Source organism: Hylobates moloch, unplaced genomic scaffold (genome assembly GCF_009828535.3).
Source record: "Hylobates moloch isolate HMO894 unplaced genomic scaffold, HMol_V3 SCAFFOLD_9, whole genome shotgun sequence".
NCBI classification, from domain to species: domain Eukaryota; kingdom Metazoa; phylum Chordata; class Mammalia; order Primates; family Hylobatidae; genus Hylobates; species Hylobates moloch.
This window is the reverse complement of record NW_026652284.1, coordinates 1,804,194-1,826,734: the sequence shown is the minus strand read 5'-3', so window position 1 is coordinate 1,826,734 and position 22,541 is coordinate 1,804,194. Positions and strand designations below refer to the sequence as shown.

At 58.9% G+C, this 22,541-nt stretch overlaps 1 protein-coding gene across 1 annotated transcript in view; it reads right to left on the bottom strand.

Annotated features, from left to right (window-relative positions):
- The window catches only part of SKI (SKI proto-oncogene), a gene marked incomplete at its 5' end in the record, with an annotated part of 77,534 nt that overhangs the window by 6,845 nt on the left and 48,148 nt on the right, over positions 1–22,541 (bottom strand). Inside the window, one exon of the mRNA XM_032760891.2 lies at positions 56–181. Within this exon, the coding sequence (XP_032616782.1) occupies positions 56–181 (126 nt within the window). The remainder of the gene's footprint in view (positions 1–55; positions 182–22,541) is intronic.

The window sequence follows — 22,541 nt, the reverse complement described above, 5'->3', positions numbered from 1 at the left end:
AGGGCCCGGTACCCACCACCCACCACCCCAAGCACCCCGACAGGCCCCACAGCACCTTATTGGAAGAGCCGGCCAAGGTCCGCAGCCAGCTGGACGGCTTGTCCTTTTCGGAAGGCGCGGGGGACTGGGAAGAGGTGTCGTCTGTTTTGGGTCTTATGGAGGCCGGGGGCTCAGAGGAGACCTGTGATCAATGAAAGGTTTTGTTGGCACCTGTGGTTCCTGGGGCAGGGTCCCTCCAGCAGCCCCGTGGCCAGCCCATGGCAGTGAGAGCCCCAGGCACTCCAGCCATGAAGGACCCCGAGCGGCGCAGAAGGCAGATTCCAGGGCACCCCCTAGAAGACCAAGTCCACTTTGCATAAAGGCCTTTAGGCCGCGTGCAACAGGTGCGTGGAGGCTGTGCTGAGGGACAAGTCATCTCCGAGAGAACAGAGTGGACCTTGTCCTGCCGTTCCGGGTAACCTCAGCCACGGCTGCAGCGGGTTTGGGATGGAGCACCGAGACCCACTCTCCCCTTCCACAGTGGCTCAGCCTGGCCCGGAGTCCCTTGGCCTTCTCCTGCCAAACCCCTTTCCTAGAACCCGAGTGTGTTCTCAGAGGGTGCCCAGCGCTGGGCACTCAGCTCAACCAGCCACAGCGTGGCGAGAGCCACTCACGACGGATGTGTCTGGGAAGGGCAGCTGCGGCACAGGGGTGGTTCGCGGGGAGGGGACACCGTGTCCCTGTGGGCCACTAGCACCGGTGCATTAAAGAGTGGGCATTCTGGCTGCCCCCTCCCCATGGGAAGGAAACATTTTCAAAACGAAGGACACCATCCCCAAGGAGCCTGGCTCTGCAGGATGGCACCATACACACCTTTGCCTCGCTCCCTGCCAGCCCCGCTGCTGGAGGAAGCTTAGCAAAGGTGCCCGGACCCAGCCCACCCAGAACTAGGTGTTGTGTGTCAGGTGCCCAGGCACATCCCCCAAGAGCCAGTGAGTGATGCGGGTTGTGTGCTGGGGGCCTGAGCCGGTATATCCAGCCTCAGGCAAATGTGAATTCCCCCAGCCCTGCGGCTGGAGATCCCTGAGACGTGCTGCCCGCAAGGCACAACTGAGACCCAAGGTCTGTTCCCAAGCAAAATCACAGGGCAGTCTGTGTAAGATGGGCCATTCCTCTACTGCCAAAGACCCCATAGGACAGCAAAGAGTCTCCAGGGCAGCTGGCGCCAGGTCTACACCACAGACCAACACAGAACAGGCCATACAGGGCAAGGGGCCCTTCACAGGGGTGAGGTCCCACTCACCCTGCCGAGGCCAACCTCAAGCAGAGGCAGCAAAGTCAGGCAGTGGGGGCTCCGCCCTTGGCCTCAGCCAAGAAGCCTTGGTGGACAGAGCACACTCAGGGCCGGAGGCTCTTCCCACCTCCAGGACTCTAGGAGAAGACACTGCATCAGGAACCAGCCTCCCGGAGGCAGCGGGGACCCTGCTTCCCTAGGGAGAAGATGGGGCGCAGGGCAGGCTGTCCATCAAGGTGCTCCAATTATGGGGATGGAGGGCCCTGGGGGAAGATCTGGTCAAAGCCTGTGGCCTCCCCTGCAGCCCGCGCACCCACCCTGCAGCCCTCAGGGAACAAGCAGGGTGGGGCCAGGGGAGGGGCAGGTACCCGGCTCTGACTTGGGCCCAAGGGAGAAAGGTAAGTGCTCGGGCGCACAGGGCCAGGGACGCAGGGCAGGCAGCCCCTGAAGACTCATGGCAGCCCCAGCTGTGGATGGTTCTTTTCAGAGACACTAAAATAGCTGTTCAGGAAAAAAAGACACTGAAAATACCCCCTCTATGTGGCGGCTTTCGAGGGGAAGTGAGTGTTGGTGACGTCTGGCGGAGGCCCTGACCGCAGGGTGCTGTGCCTGTGCCCAGCAGGGGCGGGTGCCAGCCTAGCTGCAGCAGAGCCCCTTCCGGAATCATGCGGACCCTCCCAAGAGGCACAGAAGGCCGAGGACGCCCAGCTGGGTGGAGCTTCCTGTCTAAGCAGCCACTGAATTGGGGGTGGAAATTCGGCTCAGTTCTCACTCGGGGAAAAGCCACAACAGCCGGCGCTGACTCTGGGAGACTCAGAGACTCCTTGAGGGGAAAGAGATGCCTCAGGCCACCCCTGCATGTGAGCCAACACCTGAGAACACGGCTCTGCCTGGCGGGGCCCCAACAGCCGCCCTGTGGAGGTGGCGGGAGGACCGTAGGCCCAGGGCCCTGAGCCCAATCCACTCAGTGGGGGTGGCCGAGGACCCTGCGGGTCTGGAGGGTTGAGGCAGACGGGCTCGGGGCCATCCTTGGGGCCAGGGAGGCTCCTGGTCTTCAGGGAGATAGGACAGGCCTTCGGAGACCTGACCCCGCTAAGACCCCCGCTGACCCCTCATCAGGCAGCTCCCGGCTCTCAGAGCGGGCTCTCTGCAGCATCAGAGAAACGGAGGGGAATGTGTAAAACAGAAGGTGTCTGCACCCCTGTGGGCTGGCCGGAGGAAGTGACACTCTCAGAGGGACTGTCACCTGAGCAGTATTGGTTTTCAAAGCCCCAGGAAGCAGACAGCCGTCTTCAGGCCTGGGATGCCACCCGCCCTACCAACGCCCCTGGGGGCCCCAGTGTCAGCTGTCGGTCAGGGACAAAACCACACCCAGTGACAGACGGCTGAGTCTTACTCTGGGAAGAGCAGCTACAACCGCTTGCCTCTGGTGTGACCCTTCCTGGGGCTTCAAAACCGGCCCTTGGAGCCCACAGGCCACGAGGCAGGAGCACGGCTCTGGAGCTGACACACCAAAGCAATGGGGCTGGGCCTGGATAGGCCTGCAAGGGGCAGCCCCATCCCAAAGCCCTTCAGGCCACTGTCAGCTGCACGGCAGAGGCCAGACGACACACCGCACTGCCCCGTGGCCACTTCCCCTCCTGGAGTCCTTCCCCACACCCCGAAGATGACTAGGCAAGCTACCCAGCCAGCAGGCACCCGGGGAACGAGTGTGAGCTTGCACCCATGTACAGGTGGCCCCCTGCCAGGGCAGGGCAGGGCTGAGGAATAGCGGGCTCAAGACTGTGGACACCCTGGGCCCTCTGACGGAACAGTCCCTGCGCAAAGCCCACATGTCCTATGCAGAGGCGGTGGCCCAAACAGGTGAGGAGCCAGCAGTGGACGCCTGCTGAGGACTGGGCAGCCACAGTACACTGCCACAAGCAAGCCACCAGCTCCCCAAGGGAGGGGTCTCAGAAAAGACGCTCTCCAAAAACACGCACCCCACCCTCAGGGGCCCTGCGTGTCAGGCCTGTAAGGTGCCAGGAACAGAGAAGAGCCATCGAGAAGGCCCTGGGGACCCTTTCCTGCCTGACACGTGCAGATGCTCAGGGCTCAGAGCGAAATGCTGGCCCGTCCCCTGCAATGAGGAAAGGGAGTTTGGAGGTCACAGAACTGCTATCTCCCTTCCCCAGGCCCCTGGCTCAACATAAGTGGGGGCTGCTTCTCCTGCCAGATCCCACAGGGTCCACACACACAAGAGCTCAACCCCCCAGAGCAAAGAGACGTTCCATGTCCCCTACCCTGGCAGGGAGGCTGGAGTCCTGGACAGCTGCCGAGGGAGACGCCGCAGAGGCGGAGGGTGCTGAACCCAGGACCAAGTGCAGCAGCGGTTACAGCTGGCCTCTGTCCCCAGGCACCTGAGCCACCCCAGACAGGCTGAACCCAGTGTGCACATGTCCTAACAACAGCTCCTCCCAGGGCACCGAGAGCCCGGGTGGTCAGCTCGGCTGCCTCCCCCACTGTGGCCTCAGCGCCTCTCACTTCTAGAGCTCGTGAGGAGGACATGGGCACAAGCTGCTGCCCTGCCTGCCCGTGTGGCCCCCCGAGGCAGGGATGGTCACTCGGGTCCCTGAGCTGATGCCCACAGCTCCGGCCTTCTCCACACACTGAAGCTGAATGATGGGGCTCAACACCGCATCCCCGCCCTGCTGGCCACTTGGCGCTGACGGTCGCTGCCTCGAAACTTCTGAACACTGGGGTTTGAGTCAGCCTTTGCTGAGAGGATTCACGCCCCAAATCCAAACAAAACCAACACATGTAGAGCCTGCTGTGAACCTCCACGACCACCAGGCATCCACCCACCCAGGGCTCACAGGCACCAGCAAGCAAGGCTCCAACCGACAACAGAAGGCAGCTCCCACACCAGGACCCCCCAGGGCAAGACTCCGGGGAGGCGGGAGTGAGTAGTGGGCAGGCACCGCAGGGTGAGGTCTGGGCACCAAGGAGCCCACGGCCTGGAAGCTGGCACATGCGCCCGCCCACCACAGGCACATTCTTGCTTTTCATTGATGATCAAAGAAGGCCCCATTTGGTGGGCGCGTTGATACAGCAGCCAGGATCGGCCACGTCTGTCTCTGAATGTCTGCACCTCACCTGGGATGTGGTCTGCCTGGAAGCAGCACCCAGACCCCAAGGCCAGACAGGCCTGCCTGCGAGTTTTCAGCCTCTCCTTAGACTGGTCTCTTTGCCCTCACTGGTGACCGGGAACCCGTATTAGGGCCAAAGGATACAAGGTGGGAAACAGGACCCAGGCGGGGTCCCGCCTCTGCTCAGGCTGCCTCAGGGAGCTCCTGACGAAGCTGCCCGGCCCGGGGACAGGCCACGGCCACACCCCAGACCATCCTGAGCACGGGCGGCCGATCCAGGAGCCAGGGACCACACCTGCTCCAGGGGAAAGGCACACAGCAGCACCCATGATGATGTCAACACAACTTCCTCCAACCACAGGGACAACCGCAGGGAACTTCGCAGAGTGAAGAAAACCAGTTTTCTGTTCAACTTGCAGCCCAGAGACCTGTTAGGAGGGCACCAACCTCAGTCACCCCAGGACCCCAGTGTCCAGTGGCCAGATGTGCCCTCAAGCCCCCACGAGGGCGCGCACGTATTCGGCTGAAACAGACATTGAGGCCTTTGTGGCACCAGCTTCACATGTGAACAACGCACAGTAGCAGAGCGGTTGAGCATCCCACAGGTCAGTCCAGGGGCCACTGCCAAGCTCTGTGGGTCAGGCTTCTGTCTCCACACCTGCATGGATGCTCGGCCCATGACCACCCAGTGTCAAAACTGCACCCTGGTGCGGGGGGATGGACCCACGGCTTGCGGCTACACCCCAAGGCCTGCCGCACAGCACAGCCCACTCTGCAACCCCTCCCATGCGTCCCCTCAGCGTCTTCTCCTGCCAGGCTGCAGCCATGGGGTCAGGGGACCCTCCAGAGTAATGCATGCGCCGTGGGAGTGATCAGTCTCAGACCCGCCCATGCACACAGGGCGGGCCCACGCCTCCTCTCCTCAGCATGCAGCGTCCGCAACCAGGCACAGCTGCCATGATGGGAACTGGAGGGAAACATGCGGCCAAGGGCCGGGAAGTCCTGCAGACGCAGATGCTGCCTCGCAGGGTGAGCCCGTGAGCACCAATTTGTCTCTGTACAGGGGCCACGGGCCTATGGAGGGGATGGCTGCCACCAATGGTCAACGCTATGGAGTGGCGCAGATGTTGTAGGCACCAAGAAGCCTCCAGAAGCTGCCAGCCACAGTCCACATGGTGGTGCAGCCCTGGGGCCACAGCAGGTGGAGCGGCAGGATCGCCCACAATCTGGGTTCCGAGGAGATCGCCTGTGCTGGCGTTCTGACGTTCCCAAGAGGCCGCATGCAGCATGGTGACCGGGCTGGGCACTCGAGGTCCTGCCTGTGGCCGTGCTCCTGAAGCACGTGTCCCAGCAACACTCTGCTACGTTGAGGTTCTCTTCCGTGTGGCGGAAAACCCATCTGCTATTCCTTAAAAGGATACAACCCAAACTTCAGCCGTGGGCCCGGCGTGGTGGCTCACGCCTGTAATGCCAGCTCCTTGGGAGGCTGAGGTGGGAGGATCGCTGGACCTCAAAAGGTCGAGGCTGCAGTGAGCCATGATCCCACCACTACACTCTAACCTGAGCAACACAGTGAGACCGTGTCTCCAAACACAAACTTTGTGGTTTTCAGACCATCTTGCCACATTCTTCAAGTGGAAGACGGCCTATGCCCACACCAAGAGCCTGTGCGGGTGCCTGGCACCTCAATTCAGCATTTTCAAGGGAGGCCACCAATTCTCACCCGCAGAGGCCATGGGCCCTGTGACCAATTCTCACCCACAGAGGTCACAGGCCTTGTGGGAACAGCACAGTGTGCTCTCATGTCCCTGGCTGCAAAGACTGTTTCTGTGCACGGCCTCCTTAAACCATTTTCCAGAAACCATTTCCCGGACTGAACCGTCTGTAGAGCCGAGGCTGCGAGCGTACGTGAAGGTTTTCACAGCAGGAACGCAGCGGCCTCAGTCCAGACTCCCGCCCCCCCAAGTGCTTCGATGACACCAAAGCACAAGGAACAGACAGAAAACAGAACAAGGCTTCCCAGAAAACAATCATGACATTTTTTGTGCTTCAAAAGACACCACCGAGAAAGCGAAAAGACAGCCCACAGGATGGAAGGGAAAACGTGCAAAGCCGGTATCTGGTAAGGGACCAGATTCGGAACACATGAAGAACTCTACAAGTCAGCAAGGAAAACACAAAATACAACCCAATTTCCAAATGGGAAAGAATTCGAGTAGCCATTTCTCCAAACAGGATACTAACATCCAGTAACCACATGCAAAGCTGCCTGACATCATTCACCGTGGAAACGCAATCACACCACAGGGAGACGTCGCCCACAATGATGGCTAGAATTGGGTTTGTTTGTTTTTGAGACGGAGTCTTGCTCTGTCCGCCAAGCTGGAGTGTAGTGGCGCAATCTCAGCTCACTGCAGCCTCAACCACCCAGGGCTCAAGCAATCCTCCTACCTCAGCCTCCTGAGTAGCTGGGACTACAGACATGTGCCACCATGCTCAGCTAATTTTTTGTATTTTTTTTTTCCTAGAGACAAGGTTTCACTCTGTTGCCCTGGCTGGTCCTGAACTCCTGCATCTGCCCACCTTGGCCTCCCAAATTGCTGGGACTACAGGCATGAGCGCCCGGCCTAGAATTTTTTAGTTTGGACAAGTGTTGGTGATGATATGGAGACACAGGAACCCCTATGCACTGCTGGGAGGAATGTACAATTATTTAGCTGCTGTGGAAAACAGTCTGGCAGGTCCTCAGAAGCTTAACACAGTTACATCGCCCAGCAATTCAGTCCTCGGCATACATACAGGTTACTGAAAACACACGTCCAAGGGAGAGCTTGTGCACAAGTGCTCACAGCAGCAAAGTGGAGCTGCCCAAGTGTCTAGAGACAAATGACGGGGTAGATTATGGTCTGTGCACACAACGGAGTATGATTCAGCCATAAAAAGGAGCCTTAGAAATACTGTGCTGAGGCCGGACACACACAGTCACACGTGGCCCAGACACAGTCACGCGTGGCTCACATACAGCCATGCGTGGCCCACAGTCACACGTGGTCTGGACATACAGTCACATGTGGCTCTCATACAGCCACGCATGGCCCAGACACACAGTCACATGTGGCCCAGACATACAGTCACGCGTGGCTCTCTCATACACAGCCACGCGTGGCCCAGACACACACGGTCACATGTGGCTCTACTTCTATGGAATGACCAGGACAGGCCAATCGCCAAGATCAGTGCTGGCTGGGTTTGGGGCCTGGGGAGTGACGGACCATGTGCATGGGGCTTCTTGTTGGGGGTGACAAAAATGTTCTCAACTTAGATGATGATGGTTGCATATACTGAAAAACCGTTAAACTATATTCTGTGGAAGGAAGAATTTTATGGTACGCAAATTATATCTGAATACAGTCTTAATTTTAAAAATCAAAAATATGAGAGTGAATTCTTGGTCGAAAGCCAAACTGTCAAGGTGAATGGTTTTCACTGCAGCACGGCCCTCAGAGCGACACAGGATGAGATGCCTGGGAGCCAGAGGGGTGCTCGGCTGGCACGGACGTTGCCATGACATGCAGGGACAGCTCCTGGCGCAGGGCCGCCACATTGGCACACCTGTGTGGACACAAAGGACACCAGGAAGGCTCCAGGTCTGAGTCTTTAGCAGCTGTTCCGGGTCAGGCAGTGCTCATCTGCCCCAAAGCCCACAGTGCAACTTCACCTCTGGAAGCCTAGTTTCTCACCTTCTAAAGCCCATCAAGAAAAGAAACCTCCATCTGAGCCAGCGGCCTGACATCCAGTTTAGGGAACATTCTGGTCCCTGTCACCAGGGGCATCCCACAGAGCCCTGCCACCACCCTGAGGTCAAGTCTCCTTTCCAGAGGGGCCCCACTGGGTGGGTGTGGCCTCCATCCCAGGCACAGGGGGTGGCAATCATGATGCCATGGAGGGTGGGTCCTGCCCTACTGGGGGAGTTGCCTGGTGCAGACCCCAGCCCAGGTGCCAGGAGACTGGCAGATGGGGGCCTGAGGGCCCTGGGAGAGCAGGTGGCTTTCAGGGAGACAAAAATGTGAAAAGCAGCTAGCGCGAGGAGGGCCAGGCCCCCAGAGGCCTCCCTGTCATGGGGACAAACATGCATAGCCACCCCCGGCAGCCAGCACCTCCCACAGCTTCTGGGCAAGACCGAGGGGCTGGCATCTACGTGGACCCATGTTCAGTGGAGGATGTGACAAGGTGGCCCTGGGCTTACAGGTTCCCCGAGACAGCTAACGGGCTCAAGGGAGGAGGCAACGGCATGACATGGTCTTCTTCCTGCCAGAGAGGTCAGGTGGTCTCTGGGGCCCGCCCTGGTCCCCACATCCCCGCACGGGCGAGGCCGGCGGGAGTCGGGGCTCTGGATGGGGGCAGCCATTCACTTGCTGAGGGGAGCAGCCACACACAGCCAGCCTGATGGTCACTGAGTGCCAATTTTGTGATTTTCATGCCATTTAGCAGGTCACCACATGAAACCTTTTCTAGAAATGTCGCCCTGCCCGGCATCAGGCCTGCCTTAGACCTCTCCATCCTGGGTGTGACTCACAGCAGCTGAATCCTGCGGAGCTAACAGGCTCAAACCCCACAGGCACCGGTGGGAGGGAGACTCTGGAAGCCCCCGCTCAGGGGAAGAGGAAGCTGCTGCACCTATCACATCGGCTTCTCAGGACCACCCCGAGACCCTCGAACCTTCCTGCATGACATCCTTCCAACATGAGACGAGAGGAGCACCCCTCAATGTTCTGTGCACCTCAGAAAACACGGGGAGCCTCCGAGGCCACACATGAAAGGAGAATGAAAAACCCGGAGCGGCCCCCATCACATGACCATCCTGCTGCCCGGACCCCCATGGTGGCGCGGTGACCACAACCTGCACTGGAAGGGACAACCCGGAACCCACGACAGATTCCGGGAACCCACGGCCACAGGCCTGCTCGCCTGGCACAGAGTTTCAAGGTGCCAGCTGAAGAAGCCAGGAAATGGGGGCTGGGACAGGTAGACGGTCCCAGAGGCCGGGCAGCAGCCACCAGACCCAGGGGCCTTGCACGGGGATCCCAGACAGAACAGAACGCAGTGCCCAAGAATAGGGGCAGCGGAAACACGAGGACATGCAGCTTAAAGCAAGACACAGGGGAATGAGAAGGAGACATTCCAAAGACCAGGGAGATACCAGATGCTCGAGCAGAACTTTCCAGAATAAAAAACAGTTCAAAGAAATCATCCAAACGCAGTGCAGAGAAGAAGAGGTCACGATGGTGGGGACAGATGCGCAGAAAAGGGGACGGCCAAATGTGCCTGGAAAGGGAGGGCGACGCAGGAGAACCTTCCAGATGTGGGGCGGGGGGGGCTCGCCCTGGCTTCTCATCTTCAGAGAAGCGACATTCGCAGGCCCCAACCCTCGGCTGGACCTTCCCAGGCCCAAGGGCGACACCACTCAGGGCCCATGACTGCTCCCCAAGCATGCAAGGCAGCCACCCAGGGCCATGCCGGTGGATCCCACCACGAACCTCAGGTCTAACATGGTGAGTCCAGATCGCCAACCGAAGCAACAGAATCAAAAGCCCTGTGGGGGCCAGAACCCCGCTCCAAACAGTGGCCAGAACCCCGCTCCACACAGTGATGTGCCCCACTCAAGGCCCGAGCCCTACTGAGCCTCCGTCCTTGTGGGACTTCGGGTTCAGGTTTACAGGTTTATTGACAAATTTGCCAGGTTCTTGCCAACCCCTGCTCTCCCATGCACCCTGCCCAGGAGTGAAGCCCCACAGAACAGTGGCTGCTAGGTAACAGCAGGCCCCACTCACCACCACCCAGAGCCTGGAGGAAGTCCACAGGCCCAAATGGTGCCGACATCCTCAGCTGGGAGAGGGTGCCACTGGGACACGGCCTTCGGCTCAGCAGCCCCGCCAGGGACAGGCGTTGCTTCCTCCGAAGGGGGCTCCACACAAACTGTGCATTCCTGCACCTCCAGGAGCCCAGCTGGCGTCAGACCACCACCCCACCTCCTCAAGGTTCCTAAAAGCCACAGGCCCTCATGTCCTCCCCGGCAGGGGCACAGGCAGAGGACACTGCCTGGTACCAGGCCTTCCTCTCTCCCTCCCTTAGGCAAGGGTCATGTCCACACACCCAGGTGGGCACCGCATCTGAAAAGGACCCAGTGGGTGACGACCACAGCCAGAGACAGCTGTGGCCAGGTACACACCCCTCCATCAGGGCCGCCCCACACTGCCACGGCTCCCCAGCGGGTGTGGGCTACACAGCTAGGCAGGAGCAGCTCTCGAGGTGGGGTCTCCACCCGGCTGCAGTCAGTTCTGAGTGCGACCCCAGCCTGACCCACAGCAGGTCCCTGATGAACGTCTGCTAGATGAAGGGTCACCCCACTGCTCAGTCCTTCATGGGGCACCCAGGGCAGCCCACTGTGGTCACCCCACCACGCAGCAGAGCTCAGAGCTTCTACAGGCAAAGCCCCACCCCGAAGCCTGGACAAACCCCAAAAGCCCGAGGTGGGCTGTGCTCTCCTACATGGCGACTCCTACGTGGCAACTCTCGTGCAGCCCTGAGCAGGACAAGGAGGCGTGGGGACTCCTCTCTGGGGACTGGCAGAAGCTCGTGCTGAGGCACTCTGGAGACAAGCCCTGCTGAGACCATCGCTGTCTCCTCCAGGTGCACCCCCAAATACCCTCACTTAAGAATCGGCTCAACATGTGAGCTGTGGGCCTTCTCTGAAGATTTCACGGTTCAAGAAATTATAAAGCTATTTTTGTAAGTGCCATTAATATTTTACACATGATAATTCACTTTTCATATTGGGCTTAAATTAACCTATTTTCTGATTATTGTGGCACAGAGGAAACAGATTGAATCTGCAAGACAACCCCAAGCCCCAAAATGAAGTGAGAATACCAGCTTTAAAGGTTCACTTGGATTTTTCTTTCGCTTAAGTAGGTCATCTTTGCTGTTACTTTGGTGCTGTTGATGACAAAAAGCCAAATCTTTCTAAGGAAACCGAGTAGCAATTAGTAGCGCTCCCTTGGAGCCTTTGCACTGGCCCTCTTCCTCATGCCCCAGGGGGCCCCCCACAATGCCAGAGCCAAGGGGCGTCAAAACACAAAGACCCATCCATCCAGCGGGGAAGGTGCTGGAAGGAGGGTGGGGCTGCAGAGACTGAGGGGGTGGGGGAGGGCCCAGCTTCTGCTCTGGTCCAGCTGCTGTCCCAGGGAGGGCTCCCTCTGCAGCCCCAACCTTGCTGGGGTTCTCCTGGGACCTCGGTCTGAGGCGTCCACTAGGGGCCACCATGGGCGTCCACTAGGCAGTGCCACCATGGGCTCCATGACGACCCTAGATGTGTGTGCTGACCCCGGGAAGTCTGGCTCCACTCTTCTCACCCTCCCCATCCAGCCTGAGCCCTGCACTCAGCCTCGAACCACAGACCCCAGATTTGAAACCAGCCTGATGACATCGGGGCCGACCACAAAGGAGCGGCCACACAGCCCTGCAAAACCTCACTTTCGGAATCAGAAAATTAGCCAGAGGTCCCCCAGGGGACACACTGGGGCGAATGTATCGTTCTTTTCCTCTGATGCTACTGGAAGGTAAATGCTGAAATAGCTTAAAAGAATAAACAGACTCCCAGGAACGGCAAGCTGGCATGAGCATCCCCAGCACCTACATCTGCAGCTCGTCTGGGTCCCCTCGCTGCTTCGGTTCTGGGGTGAGGGTGAACGGGGTCTGCTCCCTCCCCGGACGCTCCTGACAGCGACTGGCTGGCGGGAGGCGTGGCCTGTAATGGCCGCCTGGCCGCCTGCCACCCTCGCCAAAGATTGAGGGAGACAAGCAGGCCTTTCCATCCAGAATTAGAGGAAACACTGCAGAAAGAGAAAAATGCGGAACACAGAAGCGGCACAGGATGCTGCGGTCGCGGTTCTTGGAAGGCTGATTCACCAAGAATCGGACTTAATTAAGAGTGTTTCGTAAGAGCGGCAGGAGGGGGTGACAATGCGTTCTGCCATCCCCGGCTTTACAGGACGGCTCCGCAAGCCCAACCCTCACCCAAGCGCCAGCTGGGGCAGAAGGGGCCCTCAGACCAGTGAAGTATCTCAGCAAGTGCCCTCCTCCTCCTCCTCCTCCGCCTGCCTACAAGACCTCAAACCACAGAAGGCATCGCTTGCCCCCAGCGCTGGCCCAGACACACGGCAGCGCACAGAAAACTCTGGGGGAGCCCTTGATGAGGCCAGAAGCTCTGACGACTCCAGCGCACCCACCAACTGTGGTTCTGGGGCTGGTCTCTCTCCCCTGGTGTCTGGAAGCAAAGGCCCTGGGGCCTCATCTCACATGCCCAGAAACACGTGCAGCACCAAACAGCCAGAGAGGCGCTCAGGCTGAGCAGTGCAGGGTGGCGGCTGTGTCCCCTCAGTTCCCAAGTGTCCTGCACAGAAGGCTGGCCTACCCCCCCAATCAGCTCACATCCACACTGCAGTCAAGAGTCCCCATCACGGCCACACCCTCACAGCTGGTCCCTGCCTGTGCCCTGGAGGCCCTCTCAGGAGGCTGAGAAGTAGCCCCCTCCCAGGAGCCCCGGGCCTTGCCTGGGGCAGACGCTCTGCCGGGGCGGACCAGGGCTGCCCTGCCTGATCTCTTAAGACCAAGGACTCCACCCCTTACAACCAACATCACCCTTGCCTTACCTACTCCCTCCCCACCCCAGGAACATCCCTGACCAACAGGGGCCCCGGGCGTCACACAAGAGGGCAAGGGTCTCTGTGCTAGGGCACCAACAGCCATCTTATGACCTTGAGGAAAGACTCCAAGGAGGGGCTGTGGAGGCGGCATGTCCCGGTGCAACGTGGCCTGGAGGCGCCTCCTGCACTCCCTCCGTGGAGCGGCGAGCGCCCCATGCTCACCCTGGCCAGGCCACCCCTTCCCTCTGCCCAGTCAGCCCAGCCAGGTGCTGCCCAGAGGGAGGCCAGGCCAGCCAGACTCTTGGTGGAAGAGGACAACCCCTTCTCTGCTGTTTCCAAACCTCATCAGGGACGTCAACCCAGATGCTGCTGTGGGGCCAAACCGAGAGCTCTGGTCATCTCAAAAGGCTGGACAAGGAGCACACGGTGGGCTCGGAGGAGGGGAGAGCTGCTACAGCCGGCCCCGGGAGCGCGACCTGCCCTGCACCCCCACCCCCACGACGATCTTGGTTCTCCTGCCCTGCCCTGAGCGGGGCTCGGGGTTGGTGCAGCTCTGCGGTGCCACATTTGATCTTAGAGGAGGGGCCTCACGAAGTGGCCACGTGGTGACTCGCCCTCGAAGACTGGCTGGCAGGAGAAGTGGCCTGTAATGGGCATCTGGCCACGTGCCACCCTCACCAAAGAGGGATGAAGACAACAGGCATGGCCACTGAGATGGGTGTCAAGCCCTGACAGAGAGGAGGCAGGAGGGCCACCTCCGGGTCTCTGCGTTCCCCGCCTAGAGAGGCTCAACCTAACACAGGAGCTGCATCTCTAGCCTCTGCCTTTCTGTGTGCCTTCTCACCAATCACTCTCCTCAGGGAGGGGCAGCTGGGTCCCGAGGGCCTGAGCCACCAGGTCTCCTGGAGAACATGACCTCCCCCCCAGCTCCACTTCCCGGGTGGGTGCGGCAAGCTAACCACACTGACAGCTCAGAGACAGGTGCATGCGACTCGGGAAAACCAGGCGGCGCCGGGGACCTGCAGGAAGGGCGAGGCAGCTCCAGCCACCTGGAGGGGACCTGTCACCCAGCAGGCCCAAGGGTGGCTCCTGTGCACACCACTGCAGGCCTCACACACGTGGCGGGGGAAGGGGGTAGTTTTTGGAAGAGGGGATCAAAGGATGAAGAGGAACTTGGTGCCTGAGACAAGGTCCCCACCCCCACTATCACCAGCCTGAGGGCACTGCCATGACCCCCAAAACGCCGGCGGGCCAACAACAGCCCACCTCAGGCTAGTTTCATCCATGTGTGGAGGTGACCCACAGACAGCCACTGCCAGCTGACACTGTGGCCAACCAAGGCCACTCAGGACAAGGGAAGGGAGCAGAGAACACATCCCACAACTCCCAGAGCAAAACCACCTGGGGGTCTCACGCGCATGCAAACAAATGTGCGCGCACGAGCAAAGACAACTGTCTGCCTCTGAAAAGGGCCACTCCCACAGGAAACGATGACAACCAATCGTGTTCTCACTCCTAACCTCAAAATAAAACCAAATTCAGGGATCGGAACATGCACCTTTAAGTAAACGGCCCTGCTGGGCATGGTGGCTCATGCCTGTAATCTCAGCACTTGGGGAGGCCGAGGCAGGTGGATCACCTGAGGTCAGGAGTTCGAGACCAGCCTGGCCCATGTGGAGAAACCCCGTCTCTACTAAAAATACAAAAATTAGCCGGGTGTGGTGGCACACGCCTGTAATCCCAGCGATTTCGGAGGCTGAGGCAGGAGAATCACTTGCACCCGGGAGGTGGAGGTTGCGGTGGGCCAAGATCATGCCATTGCAGCCCAGCCTGGGCAACAAGAGTGAAATTCCGTCTCAAGAAAGAAAAAAAAAAAAAAGAAAAGAAAAAAGAAAGACAAGAAACAGCCCTGAGAGCAGCCCTTGAGTGCCAGGCCAGGGCCAGGAGTGCCCAGGACTCGGGGCGGGGGCAGGGGGGCGATGCTGTGCAGGAAGCTGGTCCATTGGGGACACACTGGAGACCCCAGAAAGGAGCCTGGGCTCATCCCCCAAGGTGAGGGGAGATCCCCGGGACATCCATCCATCTCACGGCTGCCACAAGCCCTGTCCTTCTAGGGGGAGACCACCCCCACGCCCCACGCAGGGAAGGTGACGCATGCAAGACCCATCCAACACCCTCCCTGGGGCAGACCCTCATAGCCCACCTTGAGGCAGAGACCACCCCACCCACAGGCAGAGCACACCTACCACCGACACTGCTACTCGGACTTGGATAAAACATTTGGACATTATCCATCCTGGCTAACATAGTGAAACCCTGTCTCTACTAAAAATACAAAAAATTAGCCAGGCGTGGTGGCCGGCACCTGTAGTCCCAGCTACTTGGGAGGCTGAGGCAGGAGAATGGCGTGAACCCGGGAGGCAGAGCTTGCAGTGAGCCGAGATCACTCCAGCCTGGGCAACAAAGCCAGACTCCATCTCAAAAAAAAAAAAAAAAAACTGGCATTTCCATTTCTCACCAAATTGGAATTTTTCTTGTCCAAGGCCAACACTCTCTCATCTTTAAAATCTAAAGAAACACATTGCCAGTCACCTCCACCTCCCCACACAGAATGGCAAAATCTCCAGGTGCCCTGGAGCCCCGCACAGCACAGGGTCCAGAGCACAGGTGCACCCCGGGCCAGGGCACCCCAGGCAGGAGGGTGCGCAGGGGCCTTCTAGATTTTCGCCCAGAGCTGGCCGCTGTGGGGCCTGCAGCTGGACACTCATGGCTGGACCACCGGGTCTGGGAAGAAAACACCCTCCACTCGTTACTTTTCCATCCAAAGCTGGCTTTGTGGGCACGCAGCCATGCCCTGGGCTTAACGCTCTGTCCCCATCATTGGCATTCTGAACAATTTCACCTTCGATAAGATGTTCTTTTATAAGCAAAGTTCTCCGTGACCACGGAGCATGCATGAGCAGACGTGGCACACGCCACATGTGAGCCCACTGCCATTCCCAGCCCGTGTGCAGAGCGTCCAGTGGAGGAGGTCACGTTGGTCCCACCCAGTCACTTTCTCCCACTAGCCCACGACCGGAGCCTTGGGAGGGAGGGAGACAGGCGCCCACAGCCCCCACACGCAGTCTGTCCTCACTCAGAGCGAGGGCTGTGTGGCCACATGGACGAGTTAAGTGAACTCCAACAGCCAAGTTCATTTTGTGCAGCATTTTCTGATGTGGTAAGAATAAAATGCACATGCATTTTATTATTATATTTGGGGTACAAATCACGAACTGTGCAATTTTGATGATTCCACAAGTTAAACACTCTTACATTTGCTTTTTATTATTTTTTAAAGAGACAAGGTCTCACTCTGTCACCCAGGCTGAGTGCGGTAGCGTAATTATAGCTCACTGCAAACTCTGCCTCCCAGGCTGCTCAAGTGATCCCCCCCTCAGCCTCTAGAGGAGCTGGGCCTACAGGCACACCACCACACCCCGCTAATTTTTATATTTTTGTAGAGATGGGGTTTCTCCATGCTGCCCAGGCTGGTCTCCTGGGCTCAAGTGATCTGCCCACCTTGTCCTCCCAAAGCACTGGAATGACAGGAGTGAGCCACTGCACCCGACCTGCATTTGTGTTTTAAACTGGCATTACACAAGGTAAAGATGAACAGTAGGCTGGGCGTGGTGGCTCATGCCTGTAATCCCAGCACTTTGGGAGGCCAAGGTGGGCAGATGACGAGGTCAGGAGTTCGAGACTAGCCTGGCCAATATGGTGAAACCGCATCTCTACTAAAAATACAAAAATTAGCCGGGTGTGTCAGTGTGTGCCTATAGTCCCAGCTACTCGGGAGGCTAAGGCAGGAGAATGGTGTGAAGCCGGGAGGCAGAGTTTGCAGTGAGCCGAGATCGTGCCACTGCACTCCAGCCTGGGTGAAAGAGCGAGACTCTGTCTCAAAAAAAAAAAAAAAAAAAAAAACCTTCTGGCTGGTGCAGTGGCTCACGCCTGTAATCCCAGCACTTTAGGAGGTCCAGATGAGCAGATCATGTGAGGTCAGGCATTCGAGACCATCCTGGCCAACATGGTAAAAACTCCCATCAATGCTACAAATACAAAAATTAGCTGGGCATGGTGGCAGGCGCCTGTAATCCCAGCTACTTGGGAGGCTGAGGCACAAGAATCACTTGAACCCACGAGGCGGAGGTTGCAGTGAGCCGAAATTGTGCCACTGAACTCCAGCCTGGGCGACAGAGTGAGACTCAGTCTAAAAAAAAAAAAAAAAAAAAGCCTGGGCGCAGTGGCTCACACCTGTAATCCCAGCACTTTGGGAGGCCGAGGCGCGTGGATCACGAGGTCAGGAGTTCAAGACCAGCCTGGCCAAGATAGTGAAACGCCATCTCTACTAAAAATACAAAAATTAGCCAGGTGTGGTGGCGGCGCCTGTAATCTCAGCTACTAGGGAGGCTGAGGGAGAGAACTGCTTGAACTCGGGAGGCAGAGGTTGTAGTGAGCTGAGATCACGCCCCTGCACTCCGGCCTAGGTGACAGAGCAAGACTCCGGCTCAAAACAAAAAACAAAAACAACAAAACAAAACTTTCAAAGGAAGAGTTGTTTGTTTATTGTTTGTTTTTGAGACAGAGTTTTGCTTTTGTCACCCAGGCTGGAGTGCAGTGGCGTGATCTCAGCTCACTGCAACCTCCACCTCCCAGGTTCAAGCAATTCTCCTGCCTCAGCCTCCGAAGTAGCTAGGACTACAGGCACCTGCCACCACGCTCAGCTAATTTTTTTGTATTTTCAATAGAGATGGGTTTTCACCATGTTGGCCAGGATAGTCTTGAACTCCTGACCTCAGTGGATCCAGCCGCCTCAGCCTCCCAAAGTGCTGGGATTCCAGGCATGAGCCACCGCGACCAGCCTGGAAGAGTCTTAAGTCCATTTGTTAACACCTTCCAAATGCATGTCAAAAAGGCAGTGACGTCAGGGCAGATGGAAATTTACTAGACAGATGGGGACAAGTCCACACGGCCACACCAACTGCCGCATGACACCCATCTCCAACCCAGACTCTGACCCTGGCCATGACTGCCCCCAGCCTCCAGATACCCTGGTGGGCCCAAATACAAAATCATAAAACTTTAGCAAGAACAAAAAGGCTTTTCTGTCCTGTTAATTTACAAAATAAAACCACTTACGAATTCTTATCATCAGAAAGGCCCGCCTGGTGCACGTGTGCTCTGTGTGGCACCAACACCACCTCCACGCTGCACTGTGGAGCAGGGTCGGACCCTCAGTGAGAGCACCCACTCCCACTCTCCAGCCACCAGGGCCTCCAGCACAGGCCAAGGTGGGCCCGTGTCCACCTGTCATTCTTACAGCCAGGGCAGCCATCCACCCCTCCCTGACTCTTCCCTGCTTGGAGCCCTCCCAGCCACCCAGGGGCCAGGGAGGGCTCACAGGCTGGTGTAGGGCGGGAGGGAGCCGCTGCAAGAGGCCCACGCGGTCACAGGAGGTCCACACGGACAGCAGGCCCTCTGGGCCGGTGTCAGCTTGAATTCTACCACCCCCACACCACTGGGGAAAGGTCCTGCCCCCCAGGCACCTCAGCTGCATCTGCCCTGCTCCATAGAACAGGGACAAATCTCTTCCAGACAATCTCTACTTGACACAGAGCTGCCGTTGCCCAATTAGGTTTTAGGTTTCCATGAGATAACTGTTACGAAAGAGGTCTGAGGGCAGCTCTGCCTGTTGTGCTGACCCAGGCTGGGTCACCTGAACCCCCAGGAGGCCCTCCTCAGGCCGCTCGGGGTGGGACAGGAGGGAACTCAACCCTACCAGGACGTCTCGGCAGCATGGGTCCAGGGCTCAGGGATCTACAGGCAGAGCAGCAACCTGAGGAAGCCTCTGGTATCACCCAAGAGCCAGTGGAGCAGGGAGGATGCTGTGTTGGGGCCAGAGTCCCCCAGGGCCGGCCTCTGGGGCCTCTGATGCAGCCGTCGCACCCAAGAGGGGAGGCCCGTGTGGAAAGGAGATGGACCCCAAGACCTGGGCATTCATGGACGGGGGACGGCCCGGAGGACAGGGTCTCCATGAGTGGGGGAGGGTCTGGGTCTGGGGAGAAGGTGGCATGGGCACCACACCTAACAGGGCGCTGGCTGCGGGCAGACAGCAGCTCTGGAGGGAAACCAGTGCCTCCCCGGCTCCTGCAGGAAGCGGAAGCCACAGTGGCCCCCACCCGCCAGCGGGTCAGCTTTGCTGCCTCGGCCTCCCGCCTCCTCCAGCCCCAGCGGACGCCCACGATGTTTTCTCGCCATGAAAAACGACACAACATGGTGCCAGGCCTCAGCTCTAGTGGACGGGCCTCCCGTGCCGTTGGGGCAGCTCGGAGCCAGAGCAGTGCTGCCTGGACTTCCGCGCCATGGACAGGTGGGCTGCGCCCCAGCACCCCACATGCACTTGAGGGGCAGCCCCCTGAGGCACCCTGGGCTGGAGGGCCCCTCATGGTACCCAAAGCCACAGGCCTGTCCTAAACATGGAGACACAGAGACCCCAAGCCAAGGCCCAGGCCTGCAGTACAACATCTGAGCAGGGGGAGCAGCCACCAAACCCACAGTGACAGTATGATGGCTTTGGTCCTGGCCCCGGCCCACATGGTTGCAGGAGAATCACGGAGCCCTCCCTAGACAGCCAACACCTCTCCAAGACTCCGTCCTCAAAAGGCGATGCTTGCCACCTCCTCACCCCCATCTTCACAGAGACATACTCCCCAGGAGGCCCAGCCCTCCTCCTGAGGCTCTGAGTCCTTGCCCTGTCAAAGGGCCTGGACAGGCCCTGGGCCAGCAACAAGAGCTCTGTCCTGGGGAGACTGAGTGGGGACTGGCGCAGGAGTGGGGAGAAGTGTTCAACTGTAGGCGGACAGCCTCACCCATAGGAGGGGCGCACCGGCTCCCTCGGAACCCAGCCTGGGACCTAGCTTCCACACAAAGCCTCTCAGGATCCCCGACAAAGGCGGTTGGGCGGGGCCGGGGGGGGGACCTCCCTGGCCATGGCGTGGGGTCATTCCCACGGGATCCTCCCTAGTCAGCCAAGATGCCTGCGCCCCCAGAGCCACAGGAGCTGCTGGCAGGCGAGGGTCCGAGACTGGCTCCCGTCTCCCAGCACCGGCAAGGGAAGCGGGCCAGGTGCACACAGGACCCCAGCCTCCTCTTCAGTGTACACAGTGGCTCAGCTTAGGGCACAGGAGGGGCTCACTGAGGTCACTGGGCCCACACTGGGGTGACAGGTCAGAGGCTCAGGACCAGACCCACCCTTGCGAGTGCCACTAGCAGCATGTGCTGTGAGCCAAGGACAGGACTGGCGCCCCCGAGAGCTGGTGTCCCTGGAAACTGCTCCTTGACGGGAAGCCCAGCCTCCTGTCCTTTTCCTGGGTGGGGGTAAACGGTGACCAGCAGCCCCTACCCAGGCCCTATCATGAGGGTGGAGGGCTGGGAGCCAGTGGGCTTGGGGGAAGCAAGGCTTTCCATGGGTTCGGAGGCCCCGCCCTGGTGCCACACAAGCCGAAACACCGCCCACCCACCCACTATGGGACTCCGGGCTTTCTTTCGAAGATCTTCGCCATTGCCTGTCTTCTCAGGCATCCTTTCTCTCAAGATCTCCGCCACTGCCTGTCTTCTCAGGTGTCCACTCTCTGAAGATCTCCGCCACTGCCTGTCTTCTCAGGCGTCCTCTCTCTCAAGATCTCCGCCACTGCCTGTCTTCTCAGGCGTCCTCTCTCTCAAGATCTCCGCCACTGCCTGTCTTCTCAGGCGCCTTCAGGTTTCTCTTTAAAAGGTATGTGGCGGGTCAGGGAAGACTCCCAGAAGTGGCTCCTTCCAAGACCATTCCAGGGGATTTTAATGTCCGGTCACTGCACTTACAGCAGACCGGGCCTTCCCCAACGAGGGTGGAGGGGGCAGCCCCCTTGCGAGAAGGGGCTGTGGTCAGACTTTTTTTTTTTTTCTTTTGAGACAGACTCTTGCTCTGTCGCCCAGGCTGGAGTGCAGTGGCGCCATCTCCGCTCACTGCAACCTCCGCCTCCCAGGTTCAAGCAATTCTCCTGCCTCAGCCTCCCAAGCAGCTGGGACTACAGGCGCCCACCACAACGCTGGCTAATTTTTGTATTTCTTTTTTTTTTTAGTAGAGACGTGGTTTCACCATATTAGCCAGGCTAGTCTTTAACTCCTGACCTCGTGAGCCGCCCGCCTTGGCCTCCCAAAAGTGCTGGGATTACAGGCGTGAGCCACCACACCCAGCCTGTGGTCAGACCTTCCAGAGTGGGTTCAGGTGGAAGGTAGACTCAAAAGTTTCGCCCACCCGTGCCCCGCGCTTCTCCTGAATGGCTGAGGAGTGGAGGGCTAGGGGTGGCGCCCAATTTAACCCATGTTTTAACAAACCCTACTCTAAAACTGCCTGACATGTCACAAGGACCACTGTATCACAGGCCAGTTCCCCTCACTAGATGCCCACACTGGTCTAAACTTAGGAAGAGGCCGGGCACACTGGCTCACTGCTGTAATCCCAGTGCTTTGGAAGGCTGAGGTGGGAGAATCGCTTGAGGCCAATCACACCACTGCACTCCAGCCTGGGCGACAGAGTGAGACCCTGTCTCTAATAAAAAATAAAATAAGGAAGAAAGAACTGTTCTGTCTGTGGAGCTGGGCCACGCCTAGTGCCTGGGTGGGCAGGAGAACACTCTCCCCTCCCCGGCCGACTCCCTCCTCAGCCCTCCCTCGTCTCACCCACTCTGCTCTCCCCTCCCCCCTCCCCCTGCAGCTGGAGCTGTTGTCAGAGGAGGGGAGGCATTTCCTGTGTCCCCCTCCCCCTAATTCCCCTACATTCTTGGCAAGCCCAGAGGAGGCCTGAGAGAACCAGAGAGGGATGGGCGGGAGCAGGCGAGAGGCCGGGAGGGAAGCCAGGCCCCACTACACACACAAGACTTGGAGAGCAGGGCCAGGAAGGAAATGGGGGAAGGGATGAAGCGATGCCCCGAGAGGGGCTGGAAGGGACGCCCACCGTCATCAGAGGGTGGTCTCTGCTGGGCACGGCCACGCCCCTTCCACCCCTCAGCCCGCCTCCTCAGGGTGTCTAGCAGGCTGCCGTTCTGTAGGGGACGCAGAAGAAAGGCCAGAGGCAGTCTCGCTCAGAGATCAGGGCCATCCCCAAAGAACTGACTGCGCCCTGTCAGGCGCCCGATGGGGCGGTGGAGGGCGCAGCCCAGCAAGGCCCCTCCGGGATACCAGGAAACAGGAGGGCAGAGTCCAGGCGACCACCCAGCAGCCACCAAGCCCCAGAGCAGCTGGCCAGAGTGACGGCCACAGCCCTGCCCTTGTGGAGCTTACTGTCTGGGGAGGGAGATGAAGGTGGCACTTCAACGCCAGGGTCCAGGAAGCAGCAGCATCCCAGCACCATGGGAA